The following is a 26185-nucleotide window of genomic DNA, read 5'->3' as shown; positions in this document are numbered from 1 at the left end:
AGGCCGCGTGGGAGACGGCTCCCCTCCAGTCACAACCCTGTTTGCACGGAGAGGGGCCTCTGGGAATGGGATGTGGGATGTTTAACGCTTCCCTGAGCGCTCTCTGTCCTGTGCATCTGCGTTTCATCTCGCCCTTCCCACATCTCCCACCCCTTTCTCCCTCTGGCCCCCTGGGCGTGCTTCCCGGGCCCGACCCTGTCCCCAGGGACAGGCCCCGATTCTCCTCTCCTGGGCACCGCTCGCTGCAGAGGGGGGCCGGGCTGCCTCTTTCCAAGAGCGAGGATGGAGAGGATTCCCCTGGTATGTTAGGGGCCTAGAGGGCCTGGTTTCCAGGGTCAGGCTGGGCCATGGGGCACGGGCGTCTCCATCCCAGTGGGACTCCCACACAGCCGGAGCCTCGTGGATGCGTTTGTGGCTCCATTCTGCTTGTGGACGCAGCCGCAAGAGCTGGGCACACAGGCCCCCCGCCTGCTCTCTGCAGAAGGGGCTCCCGTAACCCGCCCTCACCCAACAGTCTAGGACAAACGCAGCCTGGCCCTGGGGTGACGGCCGGCCAGAGGTGGCACCACAAATCAAAGCCTCTTACCTGCTACTCTGTGGGCCACCAGCCCTTCCAGGTTCAAGGGCTCTTCTTCCGAGGGTCTGGCAGGCTCGTGGTGATGCTCCGCTCCCTTCGGGGGCATCTGGGCTTGGGCTGTCGCTGGGGGGGATGGGGGCGACATGATCAGGGGCTGCTGAGGCCTCACAGGGCTGTAAGCTGTTGCCAGAGGGATGGGAGAGGCTGGGGGACTTCCCGGGGGGCGGCTGTAGCCCCTTGTCTGCGGCACAGGTGGCTGCTGGTTCTGATAGCCGTAGGGTGAGTAGGACACCCCAAAATCCTGCCCCGTGTACTCTGGCTCGCCAGCGCCCCGGCCCGGCGATCCTGGCAGATAGGCTTTGGCCGGCGGTTCAGAAGCCGGTGGGGGCTGGGTGACAGCAGTGCCCATGGCGTTGTGGGACATGGCTCCGAAGGCGTTGCTGGGTCTCGGCTGGGTCACCTGAGGGGCTGCCTGGCTAGGAAGGCCCGACACTGGCTGGGCAGACAGAGAGGAGACCACCGGGCCGGGCTGGTCCTCTGTGGAGGCCACGGGGACGCTCTGGGACTTGTGCATCGTCGAGACGGACGGGTCCAGGTCCAGCATGAGCATGTTCAGTGCTTCTATCGACTGCTCGATCTCCTTCGGGGAGGCCACCTGGGGGAACTCAGGGATGCTGTGGCTCGGAGGGGGGGCCACCTGCAAGGGGCTGGGCTGGGGGCTCGAACTGGAGACGCTAGGGCTTTGGCTTTCCAGGCCTCCGTCTTGCTGGCGGGAGGAGGGCCTGCTCCCGCCGCTGCTGCCGCCCTGCTGCTGCCAGGCGTTGAGGCCCCTCTGCACGGCCTCCCGGCTGCTGGTGCTCCGAGCCGGCGCCTGGGGGAGCTGGAGGCCCGGCTCGGCGGCTGGGTAGGACTGAGAGCGGTACATGTCGTTGGAGTCAAAGCCGTACAGGTAGGGCTGCGTGGCGGCCGGCGGCCGGGGCAGCAGCCAGCCGGGCTCAGAGAAGCCGGGTTGCTGCTGCCGGTAGTCAGACAGATTCTCCTGAGCAGACACCGAGGGCCGGATCTGGCTCAGCGGGGACTGTGGGTGTCGCCCCATCATGCTCCGCAGCGTATTCTGGTTGTTGTAGGGGTACCCCCCATTGATCAGCGGCTCCGAGTCATACAGCCCCTCCTTGTGCAGCTTGTCTGCGCCGTCGAAGCTGGATGGGCCGTTGGGCAGGGAGGAGAGGCTCTCCATCCGGGGCACCTCCTGGTAGCCGACCTCGCTGGCGTTGGTGGTGCCGTCGCAGGAGGAGAGGGTGCCCAGGCTGCCGACGCTGTGCCCATCCTGGTTGGGCAGGTCGTCGTCCAGGATGTCCGTCTCCCGCTCGGCCACCAGGGCGGCGGCGCTCCCGTTGACGTGCACCTGGGCCGGCACCACATGGCGCCCCGTGAGGGCGGAGCCGCCGGCCGGCGCCGCCCCAGGGTGGCGGTTGTGCATGGGGGCTTCGCTCTCCAAGCCGAAGCCGCTCAAGAGGTGCTCGAGCTCTCGCTTCTCCTCGGGGGTCAGCGCCGGGGGGCCGCCGCTGGGCGCCGCCTGCTCGTCAGTCTTGTCGGTAGCGGTGGAGTTGCCCGAGTCGCTGCTAACGGAGAGCGTGTGCTCGAGGTGGTTGGGCGCCGCGGAGAGGGGGGCGCGGCTGGCGTTGACGGCGCCGGTGCTGCCGTGGAGGGAGTCTTTCTTCTTCACCTTGGCATAGAGGCTCCCGTCCAGCGGCCCCTGGGTGTGCCCGAGCTCTGCATGGGGAGAAAAGAACAAAGGAGATCAATGGTTCGCTCGGGGCGGGAGAGCGAGCTAATGGCTCCCATTAAGCACAAATGGCTTCAACGCTCAAACAATGAGCTAAGGGCCCTGTCAGCCGGCTGCCAAGCACTCAGCCTCCCCGCGAAATACACACCACATTCCCACCGCTCTCCTGCAGAGACGCCGGCGCTGCGTCCTCTGTGGCTAATGTGGCCAGAGGAGACGGTGTCTACTGAGACGTTACTGGAAACCTGCTTTCGCTGTGCTGAAAGCCCAGGATGCTCTGCAGGCCGGATCGATACAGCGTTAATGTGAGCTCTCCCGCAAGGTTCAAACTGGATCCCGGGCTGTGTGAGGCAGACGGCCCTGCGTGACTCTGGAAAGGAGCCCCAGACCCCCAAGCCCCCTGCACATCACAGGCCACAGAACCTCACCCACCCACTCCTGCAAGAGACCCCTGAGTTCTGGCTGAGTTACTGAAGTCTCAACGACTTCAAGTTACAGAGAATCCACCGTTTAAACCTGCAAGTGACCCACGCCCCACGCTGCAGGAGAAGGCGAAACCCCCCCAGGGTCTCTGCCAATCTGACCTGGGAGGGAAATTCCTTCCCGACCCTAGATTTGGTGACCCTGAGTATGTGGGCAAGACCCCATGGCCAGACACCTGGGAAAGAATTTTCTGTAGTAACTCAGAGCCCTTCCCATCTAGTGTGTCCCATCACAGGCCATTGGGGATATCTGCTGGTAGCAGTCGAAGATCGGCTACATGCCATTGTCGGCAGTGTCATCACACCAGCCCCTCCCTACACTTATCGCGCTCAGTCTTGAAGCCAGCCCCCACTGCTCCCCTGGGAAGGCTGCTCCGGAACTTCTCACACGAACAAGGGGGCTGGCTGGCTGGCTTCTTAGATTCCAGGCCAGAAAGGACCATTGTGATCATCTAGTCTGACCTCCTGGATAACACCGGCCAGAGAACTCCCCTGAAATAATCCGCTCTAGCTCAAACGGAGGTGGTTGTTTTTTAAAATCCAACCTCGATTTTAAAATAGCCAGTGATGGCAAATCCACCAGACCCCGCGGTAAACTGTACCAATGGCGAATTACTCCCACTGGTAACATGTACGCCTTATTTCCAGTCTGGATTTGTCTAGCTTCAATTTCCAGCCATTGGATATTTGTCTGCTAGGTCAGGAGTTCTTGGGGGTTTTCTTTCTGAGGCCCCCCCAATACACTATAAAAATTCCAGGGCCGAGCAGGGGGGCCTCTGGGCTTCAGCCACCGGAGAGCGAGGGGCTTGGGTTTTAGACATGCAGGGCGTGGGGCTCAGGGAGAGGGGGACATGGAACTCTAGCCACTGGATGGGAGTTCAGGCTTCAGCCTTGCGGAAATGGGGGCTTTTTTCCTACAGGGCTGAGGGCTTGGGGCTTCTGCCCCATGGGGCGGGGGGCTCGAGGCCCCAGGCTTCAACCACTGGGGGGGGGCCTTCGGGCTCTGGGCTACTGCCCTGGCTTTAGCCGTACAGGGCAGGGGGATTCAGGGATTTAGCCCTGCAAGATGTGGGGGTCAGGGTTTCTGCCCCATGGGGCGCTAGGGGTCAGGGCTCCCAGCTTTAGCCCCGGAGGGCACCAGGGCTCCTGGCTTTAGCCCCACGGGGCACTGGGTCTCAGGGCTCAGCTGGAAGATGACTCCCCTTTCACGGTTACATTTGGAGACCTGTCAGTTGGCCAGTTTTAAATCCATTTAATGGAGCTCTCCCTCCCTTGCTCCTCCCCAGAGAATCGGAGCCTCTCCTGGGGCCAGCCCACCTAGCAGCATTTCAGACCGAGACATTTGTGACCCCGGACACTGCTCTTGTGACCACGTTTCCGCCACAACGCAGCGTCACAAGCCCAATGTGGTCCCACTGCGGGACAAGACCCAGGCTCCCTGCCTGCAAGAAACTGCCTGCTCCATTCTGCACCTTGCGCTCAATGACCGAGCCCCGGCAGGGCTGGACTGAAGCGGCGATGGGGCGACACCGTAAGTCAGACGCCATCGCCTCGCCACGGGGCTATGCTGAGTCGGCTGTTCAGTTTGGGAGACTCCATCATGCTCCGTTTGCCCCAGCTGACCTCACGCCCAAGCGAAGCAACCAGCCGCTTTGGACCCCACCCTCTTGCAGGCCCTACAGCCCATCCTAGCTCTGCAGATCCCATCCGGGGCCTGATCCCGGCGTGGGAGCAACCTCACAGCCTTGTCCCTCCTGCTGGCACATGGGGGCTCTGCAAAGTGCAGGGCCGGCTGCCGTCCTCCAGGTGACTTTCGGGTTTTTCCAAACGGGTCCCCCAGCCTTAATTTGAAACTGCTCTCTGCTCCAGGGCAGGGAGTTGGGGAACATGAGGTGCCAGGAGAATGTCGTCTCGTATCAGAGGTGCTGCCTTGGCACTACAAGTGTGGCACGGAATAGCAGAGCAAGCCATCTATTTCCCCACTCCGCCCTCCTGCCGAAAGGCCCCTCTCTCCCCGTTGGAGTCTCTCCATTTGTTTTCCCAGATCCCCAGTGAGGTTTCCTGGAAGGCCAGGGAGGCAACATTAAACGCTTTCTTTTTAGAGGAAAAAGTGACTCTCCTCTGGCCGCGAGCCAGAGGCCTGACTCAGAGCCGGAAGACGGCTTCATGCGACAGCGTGAAATCAGAACGCTCTGAGCTGCGGGCAAACACTTCCACAACAGAGCCAGGCGTACCACAGGAGGGAGGCTAACCAGCCCCTATGCTCCTGTCCAAACACGGTAACCTCCACACAACATGGACACACACACACAGAGCACAACCACCATGCAGCACGTGCTCGCACACACACGCAGCCTGACACCCCAGAGCAACACCCGCGCAATGCACATCCCAGTCCACAACCCCCAAACAACATGCACACATAAACACAGCAACAGCCATGCAATCGCACAGGGACCCCGCCGCAAGCGACAGCACCGCAGTGTGCGCACGCACAAAATCACAACAATACCCCTGCCACAAGCGCACAGCGAGCCACGCAAACACACAGCAACATGCATACGACAGGTGTCTGCCCATGCACACCCATGGAATGACAGACACACACACACAGCAACTCCCACACATTGTGTCTGCACCCATGTGCCCATGCAGCCACACTATGGGCAACGGGCATACTATTTCTTGATTAAGGATGGCAAAAAGTCCTCTCTGTACAGAGTGGGACATACAAACCTAGGAAGACACAGTTTGAGATGGGGGGGTTTGATGGATGGGGGGGTTTGATCCTACTTGTATAAGTAGGGGCATTGCCAGCAGCTTGAGGGACGTGATCATGCCCCTGTATTCAGCATTGGTGAGGCCTCATCTGGAGTACGGTGTCCAGTTTTGAGCCCCACACTACAAGAAGGATGTGGAAAAATTGGAAAGAGGCCAGCGGAGGGCAACAAAAATGATCAGGGGGCTGGAGCACATGACTTATGAGGAGAGGCTGAGGGAACTGGGATTATTTAGTCTGCAGAAGAGAAGAATGAGGGGGGATTTGATAGCTGCTTTCAACTACCTGAAAGGGGGTTCCAAAGAGGATGGAGCTCGGCTGTTCTCAGTGGTAGCAGATGACAGAACAAGGAGCAATGGTCTCAAGTTGCAGTGGGGAAGGTTTAGGTTGGATATTAGGAAACACTATTTCACTAGGAGGGTGGTGAAGCACTGGAATGGGTTACCTAGGGAGGTGGTGGAATCTCCTTCCTTAGAGGTTTTTAAGGTCAGGCTTGACAAAGCCCTGGCTAGGATGATTTAGTTGGGGATTGGTCCTGCTTTGAGCAGAGGTTTGGACTAGATGACCTCCTGAGGTCCCTTCCAACCCTGATCTTCTATGATTCTATGAAAGCGAGCGCGGTGAAGTCTTTTTTCGATTTCAGTGGGCTTTGGGTCAGGCCACAAATTCTTATACATTCTACACCGTATTATTCATTTTTCGCCTTCGGTCCCTTGTTAGTTTTTTGTGCAGATGTAGCCGGGTTAAGTTCAGTCGAAAGCAAGCTCAGGCCACTGAACTGGTCCGTGGACATCAAGAGTTAAATGTCCTTCTGTCCCAGGAGCCTAAGATCTTGGGCCGGGAAGAACGATGAAGATTTTCCCAGGGAGAGATGCCCAGCCCCGGCGTGGCTTTCAATGGCTAAGTACACCCCCACCAAACCGGCCGGTCCCCAGCCTTACTCTACAGCAACTCCTCAGCGAACCGTCAAACAAAGGCAATTGGGCGCCCAGAGCTCTGGAGAGCGCCCAGCCTTCTCCTGCCTGCGGACACGCCTCTGCCCAGCTTTGGGGAGAGGATGTTGATCCAACATTCCTCCCGCAGGCAGGGCAGCCCTGACACGGCTCTGCGGGGAACCCAGGGGTTGACTCAGAGGAGCTCTCTTCCCAGAGGGGAGATCCAGAGCAATGCCTCCTTCCAGACCAAACAATCAGCTCTCCCGGGCTCGCCCCACTAGCCAGGCCCACATGCTCTAGGCTCTTTGCTGCCATTCAAGATAAGCGACGCTCCTCGCGCCGAAGCACAAGCAGGACAAGCAGCGCCACTCGGGCTGTTATAGCTGAAGCATGCCCTGGAGGCTGGGCACAAGCCACGGGGGGGCACGCGCCGGCAGGCTATGTCCATACCAAATAAAGTACGTGGCCCAGGGAAAAATAGAGGAAGAGGCTCGAATTAGCGCCCTGGTTCAAAACCCGCCCTGCTGCCGGGAGAAGCATCTCAAAAGCATCCGCAGAATGGGCTTCTGGCAGGGGCCGGGGGGGATTTTTAAAGCTCAAAGCGAGGCCAGCAAAGTCCCGACGTGGCCTTTGGAGCAGATTCTCTTTGCGAGGGATGGAGGCGACGAGCCAGCAGGGAGGCCGAGCCATGGGGACAAACAGCGGGAGCTTGATACGCTTACAAATGGGAGGATATGCCAGGCCTGGGCTCGGTGACCCACGGGTAGGGTTGCCAATTTTGGTTGGATGTATTCCTGGAGATTTCCTCACATGACATCATCTTTAATTAAAGAGTCGTCTTTAATTCCTGGAGACTCCAAGCCAATCCTGGAGGGTTGGCAACCCTACCCACGAGGCCCTTGCCAGGCTGATGGTCTAAGTCCCCAGCCCTCTTCCACGCATTGCTGTCCGAGGGGAGACCCTCGGGGACATCTACACTGCCACACAGGAGCCGAGGCCCCGCTGCGACTGGCCCGCTCAGCTCACTCGGGCGGTGGGGCTACAAATTGCAGGGGAGATGTTTGAGCACCACCCAGCCCAAAGTGACCGGGGCAATTCAGGAGACAGAGGCCCCCCAGCCTAAGGAGCTCGCCCCAGCTTCCTGTCTCCATGGAGCGACACCAAGCACTGCTACTGGTTAAGTTGGGCTGGCTCAGAGTGGTTGGAGCCAAATTATTTCCTGCTCCGATTTAGCCCATTCCACCATGGCTTGGAAACACCGACTGCTCGGTCCCAGCAGACGCCCGCGAGGCAGGTAAGAACAACCAGCTGCAGGCGGGTTAAGTGACTCACCCATGCCATACGAGGAGTCGGTGTCAGAACTGGGACTATAACTCACGGCTCTCGACTCCCGCGCCTGTGCTTTAACCACTAGGCAACGTTGTACAAGAGCAACTTGCTCACAGACGGATGGAGATGAGAGACAGAAAAACCCTCCTGAATCCACTTTGCACCCCTGCGCAGCAGATACAGCCCGAGCTCATGGCTTACAGATCGCTTTGGAGGGCACAGAACTAGCAACCTCACTATCTGGGACTGACTCCGGATCATCCTTTTGGGTCCGACAGGGCAGGGAGCAAGGTTAAAAATGACCAAACACTTCTATTGCCATGAAAAAAAAAATCATGATTCTCTCTGCAGTGATGGAGAGGGTGGGGCGTGTTACAGATTCGCCACATTCACAGCAAAACTGGCAGAATCCCAATTCCTGCTTGAAGCAAGCGGGCACCTGCTCCCCTGGTCAGTTGTCAGACACAAGTGGCAAGCCAAACCAGGGACGGTCCGTCCAAATCTCTGTCCAATGAGAATGCCCCACCTCATCTGTCTCTTGTTTCCCTAGACCATCTGGGATGGTGGCAGCATCCTCACCCTGGCATGCAAAGCACTCCCCATTAGCTTTCTAACTTACCAGCTGTTATTTTTCAAAGGTATCTGACACAACGAGAATGTTTTTGTTCGATCCACCTGTATTGATTCAGGCAGAGAGGATGGAGAAGGGTCCAAACAAAACCTCGGGGCTTTGCTAGAGGAATTCCCTATTCTGCTCTACCCCATGCCCATCACCGTGCTCTCTGATCCCACGGACCCAGGCGCACTGATCTAAACCGAACAGTACAATAGCACGACTCTCCAATTCTCCGACAGCTTTACCCTGCTCTCTGGCCTTCATCCCCCTGCTTGTCCCTTCCCCTTTGCGCAGAGAGAAATCAAACAACAAACAGATTGTAGGACAGGAGCGAGTGGCTGATACAGCAACCGATTCAGATCAATCCAACTTTCTCCAGACACTGGTGGCCACATTCAAATACGCTTCCCAAATCGCCGGCCGATGGTGCAAAGCAGGTGTGGCACAGCAGAGCATAAACCGCTGCCCAAGACGAAGGGAAACAAGCGAATCGGCCTCTATGCCAGCAGATCGCAGGAGCAGGGGAAAGACAGCACAGGAGAGGTGCAGAGTTAAAATCGCCTGGGGATGTGACACCCCATCCTGAGAGTCCTACCCGCCGTGTGACCAACTCTGCCCCTCTGCCCACTGGGCTCTGAGCTCAGGACAGCTCCAGGGCTGAATTACACCCACTGGGAATCCGGCCCCTGGTCGTCTCCAAACGCATTGCCCCGAAGTGACAGCTAGACCAGCTGGCAGGTGGGGACCGCGCGGCCCTGCGACGGGACGGGGAAGCAAGCGAAACAGGCTGGGTTCCCAACAGGAGCTCCAGGCATTCACTCAGCCCCTGTCCTTCAATCCCGACAGGGTTTCTGTTTCATCGCCTGCCCAGCTATGAGGCTCGGCAGTGCCAAGGAGCCGTCTCTGCCCTCAGCGGGGAAGTGCTGAGATCTGCCTGGCTCTAGGGTGTCGTTAACCTGCAAATTACAGTCTCCCCGTCTTGCAAACCAAATTGGGTCAGATTCACGAGGAAGCAAAGCCCAGCCCAGGAGTCAGAACTTACCAGCTGGATGAAAGGAAAACACCCAGCAGAAGAGGAGGAACTGGGTTAATTTCCTTCCCTTGCTGTTCACTCCCTTTTCCTTCAGTGCCGGAGCTTTCTAAGAGTTCCTGAGAGATGGCAGCCCCAGCTCTGTCTGTCTCCTACCCTGTCTCTCCGCCTGTCAGGAACTGGAGCGGGGTGTTTCCTGGCTCGTGGGATAAAACGCCGTCTGTAATTTCAGCCAGTTGGATCCCAAGGATTTATCATCCTGCAGCTATGTGATTTTAGCATGACATCACGGAGGCTGCGAGTCCAGCAGCCCTGCACTGGGCGGCTACACCGCACAGCCGCTAGACAGAGCACTCGCCCAGAGCCGGGCGGCGAGAGGGAAGGAGGTGGAGAAAGGGAGGAGAGGTGAATGGGCAGAGAGTGTGGTGGGGCAGGGGATGAAGAGAGGGAGATGGAAAGTCAGAGACCAGACAGAGCCAGACAGCCCGAAAGAGGAGGTGATCTTTCCATTCCCCCCGGGTCTCAGCTCTCTGCGAACGGGACCACACAAGGGACGTCCGTGCTCCTCCAGCTGCGGAACAATCACATGAGAAGGACGGGGGTTAAACAGAGCCTGTGGCCAACCGAGTGACACTGGAACAAATTCACCCTGATTGAGCCCCACTGAAGCCAATGGAGGGATGAGAACGTAGTCTATCGAGAAGGAAGCAGAGATAGATAGATAGATAGATAGATAGATAGATAGATAGATAGATAGATAGATAGATAGATAGATAGATGGGGTGTATGGGGATAGATAGATAGATAGATAGATAGATAGATAGATAGATAGATGGGTGGTGTATGGGGATGGATAGATAGAGGGGATGTATGGGAATAGATAGATAGATAGATAGATAGATAGATAGATAGATAGATAGATAGATAGATAGATAGATAGATAGATAGATAGATAGATAGATAGATAGATAGATAGATAGATGGGTGGTGTATGGGGATGGATAGATAGAGGGGGTGTATGGGAATTGATGGATGGATAGAGGGATGGATAGCTAGATGGATAGATAGATAGATGGGTGTATGGGGATGGATAGATAGCTAGAGGGGGTGTATGGGAATTGATGGTTGATAGAGGGATGGATAGCTAGATGGATAGCTAGAGGGGGCTTTTTTATTCAAACCAGGACATGCATCGCAGTTTAAATAGCATCAGGACTGGCAGTTTCAGGGCCTCGGGACTCTTGCCCCACCCTTCGGGAGGTTCGAAAGACAAAGGCATTCTCACACGCTGTGCAGACACACGCAGTTCAGCCTCCTGTTCTTTTAGCAGCCAGGTCTAGTGCTGGAAGACACTTTCCGAGCACAGTGCCAGCCGGCTGGGCTCTACGCGCGCTCGCTCTCTTTCTTATTCAGACAGGTTTAAGTTTCAAGGAAACTTTGACAGTGAAAACCAGGAATCACTTTCGCTGGGTATTAACCATTTTTTCCTCGCCGAAAGAGGCTGCGCAAGGCCTCCTACCCACCGAGAAAGCCCTGCCGGCACTGTGCCCTGTTGCAGTGATGGCAGAACACAGATGGGGCATACTCCAGAGTGGAGTCCAGCACCCACGACGTATGGTTCGGGTGCCCCGCGCCACTCCAAATCAGGGTGAAGATTCAGCGTTTGACTTAAGAAAAATACCCCAAAGCGGGGATGATGCAAACACTTACTCTTCAGCACAGTATCCCAAAGCGCTTGGCAAACATTCCTACAGCAAGACTCACAGCAACCCCTGGGAATAGGTGAGAATGACAGTCCCCATTTAACAGATGGGGAAACTGAGGCACTGGGAAGTAAAGCGTCTTGCCGCAAGTCACACCAAGAGTTTGCTCTTCTGCCTCCCAGTCCCAGGCTGCAGCCACTAGACAATGCTGCCCCCTCCATGCTCTGATCTGGCTGAAGCTCGTGGGAAGCTCAGGAAAACAGGCTCCGTCCCAGTTCTTTAGCATTTCCCCTTCTGGAGCCAGGGCATGGATGTGACACAGACAAGCTGGGTTAGTTTGGAAGGCAGGGAACATTTGGGGGGGTTGAGTTTCTGCCAAAGATTCAGGCCAGCTCTTATTGTTGGTGAGCCGGTTCAGGAGCCAGTGGGGTGGGAGTGATTCCAGGAGGGCATCTGGCCACCTTCTCCATCATCATAAGGGGTATGTCTACCCGGCAATCAGAGCTGTGCCTGCAGGACGCACGACAGACCCGAGCTAGCTTCGACTGCGCTAGAGCGGGGAAGACACGGCAGCACGGGCTGGCTGCTCAGGTACACAGAACAGGGTCCCAGGCAGGTTTGTACGGCCCATGCTACAGACTCTTCCCGGCAATGGTTAGTGGAGTCAGCAGACAGCTCCACGCGCCGCATGCCCGCCGCCGCCAGCAGTGGAGACAGACTCGATACGTCCAATGTCCCTCGCGCTTGCGCCGACCGTGCTACCGAGAACCGCCCCCCGGAGTACCAGCCAATCCTGCACTCCTCTGCCTTCAAATCACGGAGCAGACTCAGAGCCCAAGCCAGCGGAGGGGACAACGAGAGTTCTTCAACCTTAGGCTGTCTACACTCGCGAGCGTACAGCGGTAGAGCTGTACTGCTCAGGTAGCTGCTCGGTGCCAACGGGAGAAATCTCCCATGCTTTGGCTGTACCATGGCCTCTTGGGCCCCACACCGCAGCTGAGAAGGAGGGCATGACCTGCGCTCCCCCAGACCACCGCCACGCTGGTTAATGCATGCTGCTGGCTGCCTCTGGGCAGGCTGTGATCAGCTCCAGCGGGTGCACTGCTCCCTGACAGACTCACTCCCACTCCCATGCTGCCTCCTGGACCCAGCCCATCTCTACATCCCACTGGGAGGCTGGCACTTAGGAAGACGCTGTGGCCACTAGCCAGTGTGCCTGTGCCAGGCCTCATAACCGGGCACCTACCCCAGGACCTTCGCACTGCAGCCACCATCCCCGTCTTCTCCTCCCCGGTCACCTCCTGCCCTGCTGCTCCCACCGGGTAACTTCCCAGCCTGGTCCCTGTGAGCACAGGCCAGACGAGAGGCTGTGGCTGACTCCACTCTCCAGTCCAGCGGAAGGGATGGGTCTTGGAATGGGGTGGGGAGATCACCCAAATCGTCAGGATGCAGAGCTCTGGGGCGTGGGTCCAGCCCGCCCTGCACCACCTAGTTAAGGAACATGATGAGCTCCAGCCGTGCCAGAGGCCGGTCAGCGCTGTGAGTGTGCCAGGAACGGGTGCAAGAGATCAAACAGCCGGCCAGGGAGAGAAGGGAGGAGTGGTCGGCTCCGGCATCTGCAGAATGTTTTAAAGGCCCAGGCAGACCAAGCCCACCGCCACGCCAGGCGGCTGTAAACAGAACCCCAGGAAGGCAATGGGGGAGCGATTCCAGCAGCAGCGAGAGGCATATGCCAAAACAATTACTCAGGTGGGGAATTAGCAAGTCTCCTGCAGATGTCGGAGCTGGATGCGGGTCAAAGGCATCCAATCCCCCATTGCCAGCCCGTAAAGTCCTTTCACAGACGACATTCAAAATCGCTTAGCTAACAGCAGGCAGGAGGGGGGAAACGGGGAAAGGGGGGAACTGGAGAAGATGGAGAGATTCAGGGGAGGAATGGACAGAACCGTCGCTGTAGGGAGGCTACGCCGCCCCCCCCTTACCCACGGCAGGGCTGTGTGAGCACTGCCTAGGGGGCTACACCGCCCCATAACGAACCGTGGGACTGATTTCATGACGCACGTCCTGAGGTAAAGACGTGCATGAGACGGGGTCTCCCTGCCATGCGATACATCAGCGCACGCACCGCCCAGGGCCCCCAACTCCCGCTGGCTTCCCCGGGAGTCACACGGGCACCGGTGTGCTGCAGGATTGGGACTAGCAGATCAGGGAATGGGATTTCTGGAGGCCGCCTGGCAGACGGTTAGAGCCGGGGACTGACAGTCAGGACACTCCAGGATTCTCAGCGTTGCTCTGGGAGTGGAGCAGTTTAAGCTAGAGAGTAGAGCCGGGGGGGCGGGGGGGGAGGAGCCAGGACTCCTGGGTTTCTGCCCTAGCTCTACCACTGGTGCATGGGGTGGAAAATAACTGAGTTGAAAAATGTTTATATTTGGGTGCTTAACTTTGAGGCACCGAAATAAAAGGCCCAATTCCCACAGAGGAGGAAACCTTTCAGCCCTGACTGGAGTCAACGGGAGCCGCGAGATTCAGCACCCTGGCTTACTTAGCTGCCTAAATTCGGACCCAGGTGTCTAACTGCAAGCACCTACCTTGGAAAATGTTGGCCTTACTGGGGATAAAGGCAGCGACAGGCCGACACCCAGCAGCAGTAAGAACAGACGTGGCTTGTGTTGTCCAAGGGAATGCTACGTTCCATGACTGCCATGTTTTTTTCTGAGGCCAGGATATAACATTTATTTCTTGGGATCCAGGTCCCCATTACAAGCCCCTGCAGAGGATGGATCTAGGCTGTTCTCAGTGGTGGCAGATGACAGAACAAGGAGCAATGGTCTCAAGTTAGAGTGAGGGAGGTCTAGTTGGATATTAGGAAAAACTGTTTCACTAGGAGGGTGGTGAAGCACTGGAATGGGTTCCCTAGGGAAGTGGTGGAATCTCCTTCCTTGGAGGTTTTTAAGGCCCGGCTTGACAAAGCCCTGGCTGGGATGATTTAGTTGGGGATTGGTCCTGCTTTGAGCAGGAGGTTGGACTAGATACCTCCTGAGGTCCCTTCCAACCCTGAGAGTCTATGATTCTATGAATTTCCAGTGACAGAAGGAAGGGCCGGTCTGGCAGCCCTAGGGTGGGAGGCACTGGGCTGCTAAACTTACAGAGGGATCTAATGTCCGCTCCCTTCCCGCCCTGTTCCCAGTGGGAGCCAGGCACGTGGCTGAAGTAGCAAGGTCCTTGCTGATGGAGACATTGCATTAACGGGCTCCTAGCTGCTAGCCCACACTGGCCAGCACAAAGGCCATTGGAGTGGGGAGAAAGATGGTGGTAAAGGTTGGTGGGCCCTGAGATCTTTCTACCACATTACTCAAAAAACTAAACCAATTATAACTTCGGACTGGCTTTTATCCTATTATCACCCTGTGGATTACCCTCTCCTTCCAGAGGAACCTGCTACCCAACCTTCCACGTGCAACGGAGGTGAAGCAATCGAATGCCCAAGGCCTCGGCTCACCAAGGATGGAGCCTTCGAGACAGACCAGTCTGGCAGGCGCTAGGTCCCATCTAGGTCCTCCCACAGGCAGCGAGCTGTTATGAATCTGTACTACGGGCCCAACCAGGCCCAACCGAGACCACAGCCCTAGAGAGCTGGATGCTGCACTGACTTGTAGCAAGAGACAGCTCCCGCCCCAAAGAGCTTACAATCTGAATAGATAAGGCAGAAAAAGGGTGGGAGAAAGGAAGGATCATTTCTCCTCATTTTACAGCGGGGGAAACTGAGGCACAGAAAGACGAAGTGACTGGCCCAGGGTCACACAGGGAGTCTGTGGCAAAGTCAGGAAGTGACTGTAGATCCCCCAAGTTCCAATCCAGCGCCTTAACCACAGCAGTATAAGAGATCTCCCCACACTACACTCCCCAGAGCTCCATCCAGTCTCATTTTCCATGTCTCAGGTGAATGGCGCGCCCATCGCTTTCTTTGGGAGGCCATTACGGCGTGACAGAAGCAGAGGGGGTTTCTTTCAGAACCACAGGCAGACAGATCTCGTGCACAGGGCCATTTTGCTGATATTTAGTTGATCTCTTCCGTTGCTGAACTTCCCTCTGCTCAGTCACTCTGGCCCGGATCGTGCGGGACGGTTCCGATCTCGCCATTAACCCAGCTTGATAGCATGGCTGAGAACGCTACAGAGAGAGAGTGACTCCGCCGGCCACTCTCAGACTGTCCCTTGCAGGCAAATGCTATTTGTGAGGATACCACAACGCCCTGGAGTAATAGGATAAATGTGCTGCCTCATGGAGAGCCCTGAAATACATCCTGGGCAACAGCTATTTTCACCATGCCAGTGCGATTAACCCCGGATTTATTTCTGTGATGCAGACACAGCGCAGCAGAGAGTTGAAAGAGGCACGTCAGACATGACCTAGACTTGAGAGTGCTCAGATATGATGGTGAAAGGGCTCTATGAGAAAGACAGACAGACAGACAGACAGACGGGTGTTTGGGAATAGACAGACAGACGGGGTGTTTGGGAATAAACAGACAGACGGGGTGTTTGGGAATAGACAGACAGACGGGGTGTTTGGGGATAAACAGACAGACGGAGTGTATGGGAATAAACAGACAGATGGGGTGTATGGGGATAGACAGACAGACAGACGGGGTGTGTGGGGATAGACAGACAGGCAGATGAGGTGTATGGGAAAAGACAGACAGACGGTATATGCGGATAGATAGACTGGGTGTATGGGGATAGATAGAAAGACAGACGGGGTGTATAGGGATAGACAGACAGACAGAAAGACAGATGTGGCGTATGAGGATAGACAGACAGATAGACAGGGTGTATGGGAATAGATAGATGGGCGGTGTATGGGAATAGATAGACAGACTGATGGGGTGTATGGGGATAGACAGACAGACAGATGGGGTATATGAGGATAGACAGACATATGGGGTATATGGGGATAGATAGATAGATAGATAGATAGTCTGTCTACCTAATCTAATCTCCATACACCCCCCGCCCGTCTATCCATCCTCGAACATATCTATCTATCTACCTATCTATGTTCAGGGATGGAAAGACAGACAGACAGATAGTTAGCTCTTCCTCTATAGTTCTCATGTAACTAAGCTATTCATATTTAGATCTATTATTAGTGTATGTCTTTGTTTAAAACTTTCTTTCAATGAAAAATGGCCTTTTCCTTAAATAAATATTTTTGTTTCTTTCAAAATGTTCCTGATTTTCAACAACAAAAAACCCCTTAAAACCCCAATTTTTTTCCCTAAACTGAACGAAATATTTGTTGACAAATGAAACAAATTTCCATGAAATACTGTAGGGGGGCAAAGAAAGATCTTTTTTCCCTAGCAAATACTGCCCATTCTGATTTCTCCTGTGATAGCGCCTATCCACTGAGGCAGGAGTTGAAGTCACAGGTCCGTCTACATGGCCTACGGACACAAGGCCCCTTAGGCTGAATGATTTCAAACACAAAGGTCCTTCGTACAATAACAGCTGGCAATAATTAATCCCTAAAGAAACGTCTTGTACACACTATAGAACTCGGGGGCTGGGACTCAAACCACTGCAGATGGTCTATCTGGCCAAATTAATGGGGTCTAGATCCTGGTTCCTCCTGCGGCTACATTGCACGGGTCTGCCAGGGGCGCGGGAGCCCACGCGGCATAGGGCCAGAAGAGCGAGTGCTAATCCCCACGCCCTGGCCTAGGGGGCATGGCCATATGGCCAAAGTGCTCATGCGCTCCACCAATCTCCGCCAGCTGGAATGGCCCCTGAGGGGTTGTTAAAGCTGGAATGGCCTACCTCCCTCCAGGAGCTCCACTGGCACCCAGCCAGCCCCAGGAAGGGGGGCCCAATAAGGGAGCAAAGAGCCATCTTTGCTCCCTACAGCTCCTGCCCTATGGGTGCATGCTTAGGATTCCCAGGAGATTTGAATTCCTGTCTAAAGCAAAGATTCAGAGCTATGAACATTAACAAGCCAGGCCAGCGAGAGGAGATGTTCCCGCTGGAAGCAGCTGATGGGAGGTGGTGGAATCTCCTTCCTTAGAGGTATTTAAGGCCCGGCTTGATGGAGCCCTGGCTGGGATGATTTAGTTGGGGTTGGTCCTGCTTTGAGCAGGGGGTTGGACTAGATACCTCCTGAGGTCCCTTCCAACCCTGATATTCTATGATTCCATGTGCACAGTTCCCCGCTCCCACCTGCCGTGACTTCCCCCGCAAACTGGCCGCGGCCTCCCCAGCGGGAGACAGGAGGCGGTGATATATGGCCGCTTTGGTGCTTAACCCAGCAAGACAAATGCTACCAAAGACGGGGAGGGATTTGGGGCAGGCTCTGGGCTGTAAATAACCATACTGGCTCAGGCGGAAAAACATGAGAAACCGACCCAGATAAACTGCCTTGTTGTAACCGGCCCATGGGCTGAGTGCCACAGACACCACTGCTGGGAAAAGCTATTTAAGGGCAGTTACTGGTTCTAACATTTCTCATCTCTCCAAGGCCTGTCCATTGAGGCCATGGGGTCACGTATCCAACGGCATAAACCAGCATTGCTCCCCCGGAATCCACAGAGCCAGATCCCCAACGGGTGTATGCGGCCACAGTCCCGCTCGCTTTTGAGGGAACGACGCCGATTTACCCCAGCTGAGGATCTGGCCCAATGTAAAACAGCTCCAGTCCAAACCAGTTGCAGAGGCTCTGCCATGTTCTTTAAAAGAAGGTTTCTCTATAATAAGCGGCCGGCGCAGAGGCCTGCTGGCGGGCCGCGAGACAGAGGCATCGCCTCACTCGCTCACGGCCCCCTCACCGCGCCCAAACGGCTCCCGGAGCACTCATGTCAGAGCGTGAGTGGCAGCTCTGGAGCAGAGCGGGGGGCTCAATCTCTCCGTCCTCGACGGGGCTTGCTTGGCCGTTTCTAGACGTGGCATTTCTAGGGCACCCATGTTTGAGCTGCTTTTCCCCTCGGCGCAGCTCTCCTGGCACAGCTCCCGGTGGTGTTCGTGACGTGACGATGGCTCTGCCTCCGCAGGTCAAGGGGGCCCAAGCGAGCGCTCTCTCTTCCCGGGGGACGTGCTCAGGCTGGGTTTGTCTACACGAGGGCTCCCTTCTTTGTGAGGCAGCCTGGCAGGAATGTGAAGCGGAGGGGTCAGGACCCCAGCCAACAATGCAGCATCTGTGGAGAAAACTCCTGCTGCAAATCCCATTGTCATGCCCCGGCCGCATGGCTCGGCTCCGCCCTGCCGAATGCCCACAGGGGGGCAAGGAGCTGTTTGCAGGAGGAGACAGAGGAAATCTGCCTCGGGAAGGAAAAAGGAAAACCTGGCACATAACACCATGTGCATCCCTCCACCGCCCCAGCACTTGCTAGCGCAGCGAGATGCTCTCCCGGAACAGTTGTGAGGGTAGAGATTGTGAGGCGATCTGATAGACGAGGCCGGCTAAGTACCTAGCTAAGGAGATGGCCTGTTGCTGTGAGAGCTCTGCCCTGCCACACCGGGGCAGTGTTGTGACAATGAAGTACGTTAAAGATTGTGAGCCGATACAATGGCAACAGGGGCATCTCAGAACTCAAAACGACCTCAGCGAGTTGGAGACGGGTCTGAAATCAACAAGGTGGAAATCCATGAAGACAAGTGCAAAGTACCGCACCTGGGAAGGAAAAATCAGATGGGGAATGACTGGCCAGGCAGTTGCATTGCTGAAAAGATCCGGGGCTACTGGATTGAATACGAGTCAACAGTGTGATGCTGATGCGAGAACAGCTCACCTCATTCTGGGGTGTGTTAACAGGCGCGTTGTATGTAAGACACAGGAGGGAACTGTCCCGCTCTGCTCAGCCCTGGGGAGGCCTCAGCTGGAGTGCTGGGTCCAGTACCGGGCACCCCGCTTTAGGACAGATGTGGACAAACTGGAGACCGTCCAGAGGAGAGCAACAAAAATGAGAAAAGGTTTCAAAAACTTGCCCTAGGAGGAAAGCTTTAAAAACCTGGGCATGTTTAGTCGTGCGAAAAGGAGACGGAGGGGGGAGCTGATAACAGTCTTCTCATATGTGAAGAGCTGTTATAAAAAGGACAGTGGCCAGTTGCTCTCCATGTCCACTGAAGGCAGGACAAGCAGTAACGGGTTTAATCTAACAAGGGGGGGTTTAGGTTAGAGAATAGGAAAAAAATTGAACTCTCAGGGTCGTGCAGCTCTGAAATCGGCTTCCCAGGGAGGTTGTGGAATCTCCATCCCTGCAAGTTTTTAAGACCAGGTTGGACAAAGACCTGTCAGGGATGCTCAGGTTTACTTGGTCCTGTCTCAGAGCAGGGGGTTGGACTTGACGACCTCTTGAGGTCCCTTCCAGGCCTACAGTTCTCTGCTTCTATCTAAGATAGGCTGTCAGACAGATACCTGGCCTGTCCAGAGATGGCAGTCCCCGTCTATCTAATGTTCCCTGTTGCCCAACACAGCACAGCTGGGTGACGTCTGCGTCCACTCTTCCATGGCAATTTGTTGGAATTTTAAACGCACTCAGCTGGGCGGGAGACAATTTTGCCTTCGCTCTCCGGTAACATTTTGCTGGGGCTGGTGTTCACGGAAGGCCAATTTCAAAGTCACCCGCGCAAGGTGGCGAAGCGTTGGCCCCAAATTAAATTTTAAATTCCTGTGCCTGAGGGCTTCAGAGCTAAGGCAACCAGCAGAGAGAATCAAGCACACGACTTATCTGATCAAGCGCAGCTAAACAACACCGTTTGAAAATCCAAGACTCCCAAAGAACACAGCAAACGTTTGCAAAAAAAAAACTGGCAAAGAATTTCAAACAGCAAACCCGTTGGAGGACACTGCGATCCGCTTCTGGATCTTCTTCAGGCACAAAAAGAGGCTAAACTCATCCAGTAAATAAATTACTGGCTACAGGTGATCTGCCCAAAAGGATCCAGAAGGACTTGGAATTTTCCAGCTCTTTCCGCACTTGTACTAAGTGCACCATGCGCAGTGCAGGGTCCCAGTCCCAGGGTTTAAGGCTAGAAGGGACCCCCAGATCCGCGATCCCTCGTGCCGTGTCCCCTGGAGCCGCACCTGCCCTGCACCTCTCAGGATTGCTCTGCGTGCTCCCCGCCAGCCTCCTGGGCCGGCCAACACGGAGCATGGCTGAGTAGCTCTTGTTCCCTACGGCCGCTGCGCCCTCCTGAGGGGACGTCGTGGACGGGACGCGGAGCCGACCCTCCAACTCACATGGCCACCTCGCCCCCCCCCCCGCACCGGCCTGCTGCCCGCGGCATTGGGGAGTGCTCTCACGCAGGGGAAAGCCAGCAGCGCTGGAAGGAAGGTACCAGCTGCCTGATCCCTCCCTCTCTCTCTGGTGCCGGTGCCAGCTCCCCCGACCAACACACACTCATTCTTGCTATGTCAAAAATGTTGCATGCAGTTCTCGGACCAAATAAGGCGAGAAGAACGGTAAACAAGGTCCCACGCACACGCTCCCCCTAGGACACCCGCTCGCCCCCTCCCGCTCACATTGGCTTGTCCTCTCTGGACTGGGCTCCGGCTACGCAGCGCATCAAAGGCTTGGCTCTCCTCTTTTTCCACTCCAAGTTCCATGTGATTAGAGGCTCCTGCCGTCTGCCAGGGCACCTCTCCTCTCCCTGCCTGCCCACCGCAGCCTCTCCTCGGGTTATCAGAGAGCAATGCTACAAACCTCAGGGCCTGGGAGTGCTTAAGAGACAGGCAGGTAACTCAACACAGGCATGCTCCAGGGAGGGAGGGAGAAAGAAAGAAAGAAAGAAAGAAAGAAAGAAAGAAAGAAAGAAAGAAAGAAAGAAAGAAAGAAAGAAAGAAAGAAAGAAAGAAAGAACCGGTGCAATCTCTGAACACAGCGCTCACTGGAACGAAAGTCCTGCACGCAGCAATTCTGAGGCACAACCACAATCATCTGCCAGTAGAGAATGGGTTAAGCCGGAGCAAAGAGGAAGCAGGCTGACCCTCCTGCCTTGCACCTTTAATCCCTTTGGCCCATTGGGACTTGCAAGCCCCCGAATCTCCTCAGAGAGTGCTCGATCGAGCGTTGGCCGGACGGGACATTTCAGGCCATGACGCTTGCAATGCCCCGGTGCAAACATCTCTCCGGCCACCTCGGTTCGCACCTCGCTGTTTGGGTGGGGGCCAGAGATGCTGGGTTCCCACCCAGCTGGTGGAAAGCACGTTCCCCCATGGGTGGAGTGGGAAAGACTCACCCTCAGCAAGTTCGCGGATGACACTAAGCTGGGGGGAGAGGTAAATAGGCTGGAGGGTAGGGATAGGGTCCAGAGTGACCTAGACAAATTGGAGGATTGGGCCAAAAGAAACCTGATGAGGTTCAACAAGGACAAGTGCAGAGTCCTGCCCTTAGGAAGAAGAATCCCAGGCACTGCTACAGGCTGGGAACCGAATGGCTAGGTAGCAGTTCTGCAGAAAAGGACCTGGGGGTTACAGTGGACGAGAAGCCGGATATGAGTCAGCAGTGTGCCCTTGTTGCCAAGAAGGCTAACGGCATATTGGGCTGTATTAGTAGGAGCATTGCCAGCAGATCAAGGGAAGTGATTATTCTCCTCTATTCGACACTGGTGAGGCCACGCCTGGAGTATTGTGTCCAGTTTTGGGCCCCGCATTACAGAAGGAATGTCGAAAAATTGGAAAGAGTCCAGCAGAGGGCAACGAAAATGATTCGGGGGCTGGAGCACATGACTTATGAGGAGAGGCTGAGGGAACTGGGCTTATTTAGTCTGCAGAAGAGAAGAGTGAGGGGGGATTTGATAGCAGCCTTCAACTACCTGAAGGGGGGTTCCAAAGAGGATGGAGCTCGGCTGTTCTCAGTGGTGGCAGATGACAGAACAAGGAGTAATGGTCTCAAGTTGCAGTGGGGGAGGTTTAGGTTGGATATTAGGAAACACTATTTCACTAGGAGGGTGGTGAAGCACTGGAATGGGTTTCCTAGGGGGGTGGTGGAATCTCCTTCCTTAGAGGTTTTTAAGGCCCGGCTTGACAAAGCCCTGGCTGGGATGATTTAGTTGGGGTTGGTCCTGCTTTGAGCAGGGGGTTGGACTAGATGACCTCCTGAGGTCTCTTCCAACCCTAATCTTCTATGATTCTATGCAAAACCCTGGCCCAGCTCACCAGCACACAGGGGCAGTGTCCCATGGGGAGGTGGGGTCCCCTGTGGGGAGGGGGCCAGGTCGGCTCACCCTATAGAAGCCAGCACCAGGCTGGCCTGCAGGGATTCCGCACTGCTAGGGAGGATCGAGTTGCCCGGCCATGATTCACAGACCCTAACCTCTCCTGGGAGCGGCTGTTTTAAGCCCACCCAAGATGGGGACGGTGGCTCTCAGCCTTGCATTGACAGAGCTGGGGATGAGTGGATCAGTGGAGCTCCCTCCAGGCCTGTGCACACACCCGGCCCTCCAGAGAGCTGGCTACATAGACTCCTGTTGGCACTGCAGCATGTGGGAGGGAGATGGGCCCATCTGCAGAGACCTACCAGAGCCAGAAGTGTTTCTAAACATGTAGACACGTCTCTCTGAGATCCCAGGCCTGCAGGAGCCGCCCTGGGGGATGCCACGTGCCTCTGAAAGGGGCAGGAGAAGGGAGTTTTTTCTACCTGCCAGGGCCTGAGATCAGGCGTCCAGCAACTGCTCATGCGACAAAGATGCAGAGCTGAGCCGGGCACCGTGTTCCCGAATCCCTCGTACGCCCTGGGAGAGATTCTGGGCTCTGCCCCATACACCATCTCTGCACATCCCAGATGCTGGGCTACTTATTATCATTATTGTTATTATTTTGTAATTATTTTCTCTGGACTATACCTTGGCCAAGACATTTGGACCTTGACAAAAAAATAATTGACGCCCCCTGATTTATAGGAATCACTGAAATGCAGCCACCTCTGGGGAGGAACTCAGCAACCCTTTAAGGGCCCAGGCTTAGACCCTCAAAGGTCTGTTTCCAATGGGAGTCAGGTGCCTAAATACCTTTGAGGCTCTCAGCCCCAATCCAATGTCTAACAAACGTAACGTGAGTCTTTGCATTGATTTATGGGTCACTGGCTCAGGTCCAAATGGAACAGCAATGCTATGCAACAGCTGAGATCAGGAAGTGAATGATCAAAATGTACCCAATTAAACTAGCAGGGGAAAGTTAAGGCGGCAAAATACAATGACCTGTTCAGTGTTACGATGTGGCCAGGAGATTGAAGATAACATCCAGCGCTTGCCAAAAATGCCCCGGGAGCTTTGATGAAAACAAGGAGCTGGGATCTTTGTCTTCCATCTCTTTGAAGTTTGAAACCGTTAGGTCCGCACCGCTATTCTGCCGAGGCCTTGGGATTTCAAACACTTTCCATAAAAACCTTTTCCAGTCCCCTCCAAATAGTGGCAAGCCATATTTGTGATTCAGTCCAAGAAGACAAGATGTTTCTTCCACATCCGCTGCCTATCCGAGGTAGCCATCAGCAGGCGTTTCCTGCCCCATAAACGCTGTTTAAACTAACTAAAAAACGAAACCCAACGAAATCCGTTGCTGCAATATCAACAGCAATCAATCAAAACAGGAAGCAGCTGGTCCCAAACGCTTTCTGAGCGGCTGTTTTTGGGTTTTTCCTTCCTGAGGGAAGGATATTGGTCTAGTGGCGAGAGAAGATTTGGGACTCGTGGGGTCTGTTCCCAGCAATGGCACATTGCACAGTCATTGCGCTGGCCCATGCCTCAGTTTCCCCACTTCTGCACACGGAGTGTGAGAGTCCCTACCTCCCAGGCATGGAGAGAGTAGGCATTAGTAGTGCTGGGTGCTACGTAAAGGCCAAGGAGGTGGAATTCCACAACTAAAGCCAAAATTCTCCCTCCTCGTTGCTGATTGGTCAAGTCCTTCCTTCTCCGCCTCTCAACCCGGCAGGGTCCATGTTCCACCTTCTCCATCACCACCGTTATTTTATCCCTGCGGCTGCACTGACCGTCCAGCTCCCTCCACTTCACGTTCTGCCCAGAGCATTCTGCTAAAAGACCTTCCAGTGCCGGCCGCCGGCCCAAGACCTTAGCTCCGCGAGGGAGCTGGGGCTGCAGCGGTGAGAGTTGAAGTGTTACCCACACCTGCAGCACGGAAAGCACCTGGTGGAGAGGACGGTGCTGGCAGCAGATTGCACGACGGGCTTAATTCAGACTGGGAGGCGCCCCCCACTACGCTCAGTGGAGCTGCTCCACCAGAATAGAGGGGAGCAGGCGGAGGCCTGCCCACCCCAGAAAGGTGCAGGGAGGGACTGGGGCTAGGAGTCTCCCTGCTCAGTTCAGATCAGAGACGGGCCAACTGCACTGATCCAGACCCACAGTCGCAGCAGCTCAGGTCCCGTGGTGTGGTTCACTGAGATCCTCCACCTGACGTGTCAGACCCCCGCGGCTTGGACACCTGACCTCCTGGTACACCTGTACCTGTACGACCAGGTACATCTCAGCTCATCTATCCCCTGCCCTGGTGGAGGCCTCCGGCACCGGTGGCACCTCGGGGTCCCTCCTGCTCTCTGCGTGTGGCACACAACAGCCACGGGTCTTTCTCTCATCCAGGCTTGGGGGCTCGAGGCAGAGGAGCCTGGGAGGGGTTAATGTCCCATGATGCGCTGCACGTCAGACTAGCGGAGCTGGGGGTCCCTGCTGCTTGAAATCAATGGCCCTTTGATGGTTTCCTCTGTGCCTACTTCCTCACCACACGGACAGGCGGGGCCTGGATCCGGCCCAATCGAACTCAGCGGGGGGGTTGCCATTGGATGCAGAATCAGGCCCGTTACCTGCAACTAATATTTTTCCCAGCAAGCCCATCTTGCTATTCTGATGTGGCAGGCGCATGCCGTGAAGAAAGGAGTCCGGAGAAGCCTTGTGCCGTGGTCTCACCTCAAGGCTGAGGCTCCTAAGGAGAGAGGAATCATTTGCCCGCCGGGCGCTGTGAAAACAGGAACGGGGCAGGGAGCTGCCACTTTCCCCTAGCCAGTCCCTAGATGGTGATCCTGACTACAACACCCCAGAGACACCAAGAACACAGACGAGCAGGGACGATGGAGGCCCGGATCATTTGATTTGAAGAGAAGAGAAGCCAGAGAGACAAGACAGAGCAGACCATAATGCCAAATGCTGCAGCACCTGGCTCTCAGCGGCTGTGGCTGGCAGAGAGCAGTGAATAAAGGAGATGCCAAACACAAGTGAAGAGAAAAAACCAACCAATCCTTCTTGGGGCGATCCTGGCTTGCGTCGTCCAAGGATTTTCCACAAGGCTCTGAGCCAGGAATGGAACGCTCGGCAATGATAAATACGCTTCCTCGGTACCTGCCCCTCCTGACAGCCTCATGGCTCTACCAGAAAGAAGCCATAAATTGTGAGGCTTAGCCGGGTCCCTCCAAGCATTTCACGAGCCATCCGTTATTGTTAACATTTCCTGCCAGGGGGATGAAGAATTCTGAGTGCTGGTCTCCAGGAACGGGAACCGCCGTTGACCTTACAAGGGAATGAAAAGAGTTCCATGCGCAAGGCAGAAAGCGAAGCCTCCGGGGCATAAAACATTTCTTCTCCGCCGCGGGCAACTTCCCCCGGAGCTCTGCATTTTCCTACCTTTCTTGGGTTGGATTCTGGTAAATGCACATGCAAAAGCAGCCGCCCGGTTGTCAGGCCTTGCTCTCACTCCAGCCTGCTCCTCATGCAGCCACCACTTCCCCACGCAGAGTTAGGAAAACCTCATCTCCTTGACGTCCACCTGCTCCTCAGCAGCTCTCCATGCCCAGGATGACCTGTTGATCTTAGATTCTGCAAACAGGCCAGATCTTGAGGTTTTGCTCAGTCCCTGCTCAGGCAAAACCTGCCATTAGCTTGGCCGGGAATCTTGCCGGGGAAAGGGGCCGGCCCTTTAAGACATCAGCATCGCTGATTTCCTTAGGGAAGGGCGGT

The 26185-nt window shown here is 55.7% G+C and overlaps 1 protein-coding gene across 9 annotated transcripts in view; it reads right to left on the bottom strand.

Moving 5' to 3' along the window:
• Window positions 1–26185, bottom strand: part of TNS1 (tensin 1) — a 250960-nt gene that overhangs the window by 59855 nt on the left and 164920 nt on the right. For all 9 annotated transcript variants that reach the window (XM_034785186.1, XM_034785187.1, XM_034785188.1 and 6 more), the window contains one exon: window positions 587–2350. In XM_034785186.1, coding sequence (XP_034641077.1) covers window positions 587–2350 — 1764 coding nt within the window. The remainder of the gene's footprint in view (window positions 1–586; window positions 2351–26185) is intronic.

Source organism: Trachemys scripta, chromosome 11 (genome assembly GCF_013100865.1).
Source record: "Trachemys scripta elegans isolate TJP31775 chromosome 11, CAS_Tse_1.0, whole genome shotgun sequence".
Lineage (NCBI taxonomy): Eukaryota > Metazoa > Chordata > Testudines > Emydidae > Trachemys > Trachemys scripta.
The sequence above is the reverse complement of the archived record's forward strand: the minus strand, read 5'-3'. Positions and strand labels throughout refer to the sequence as shown.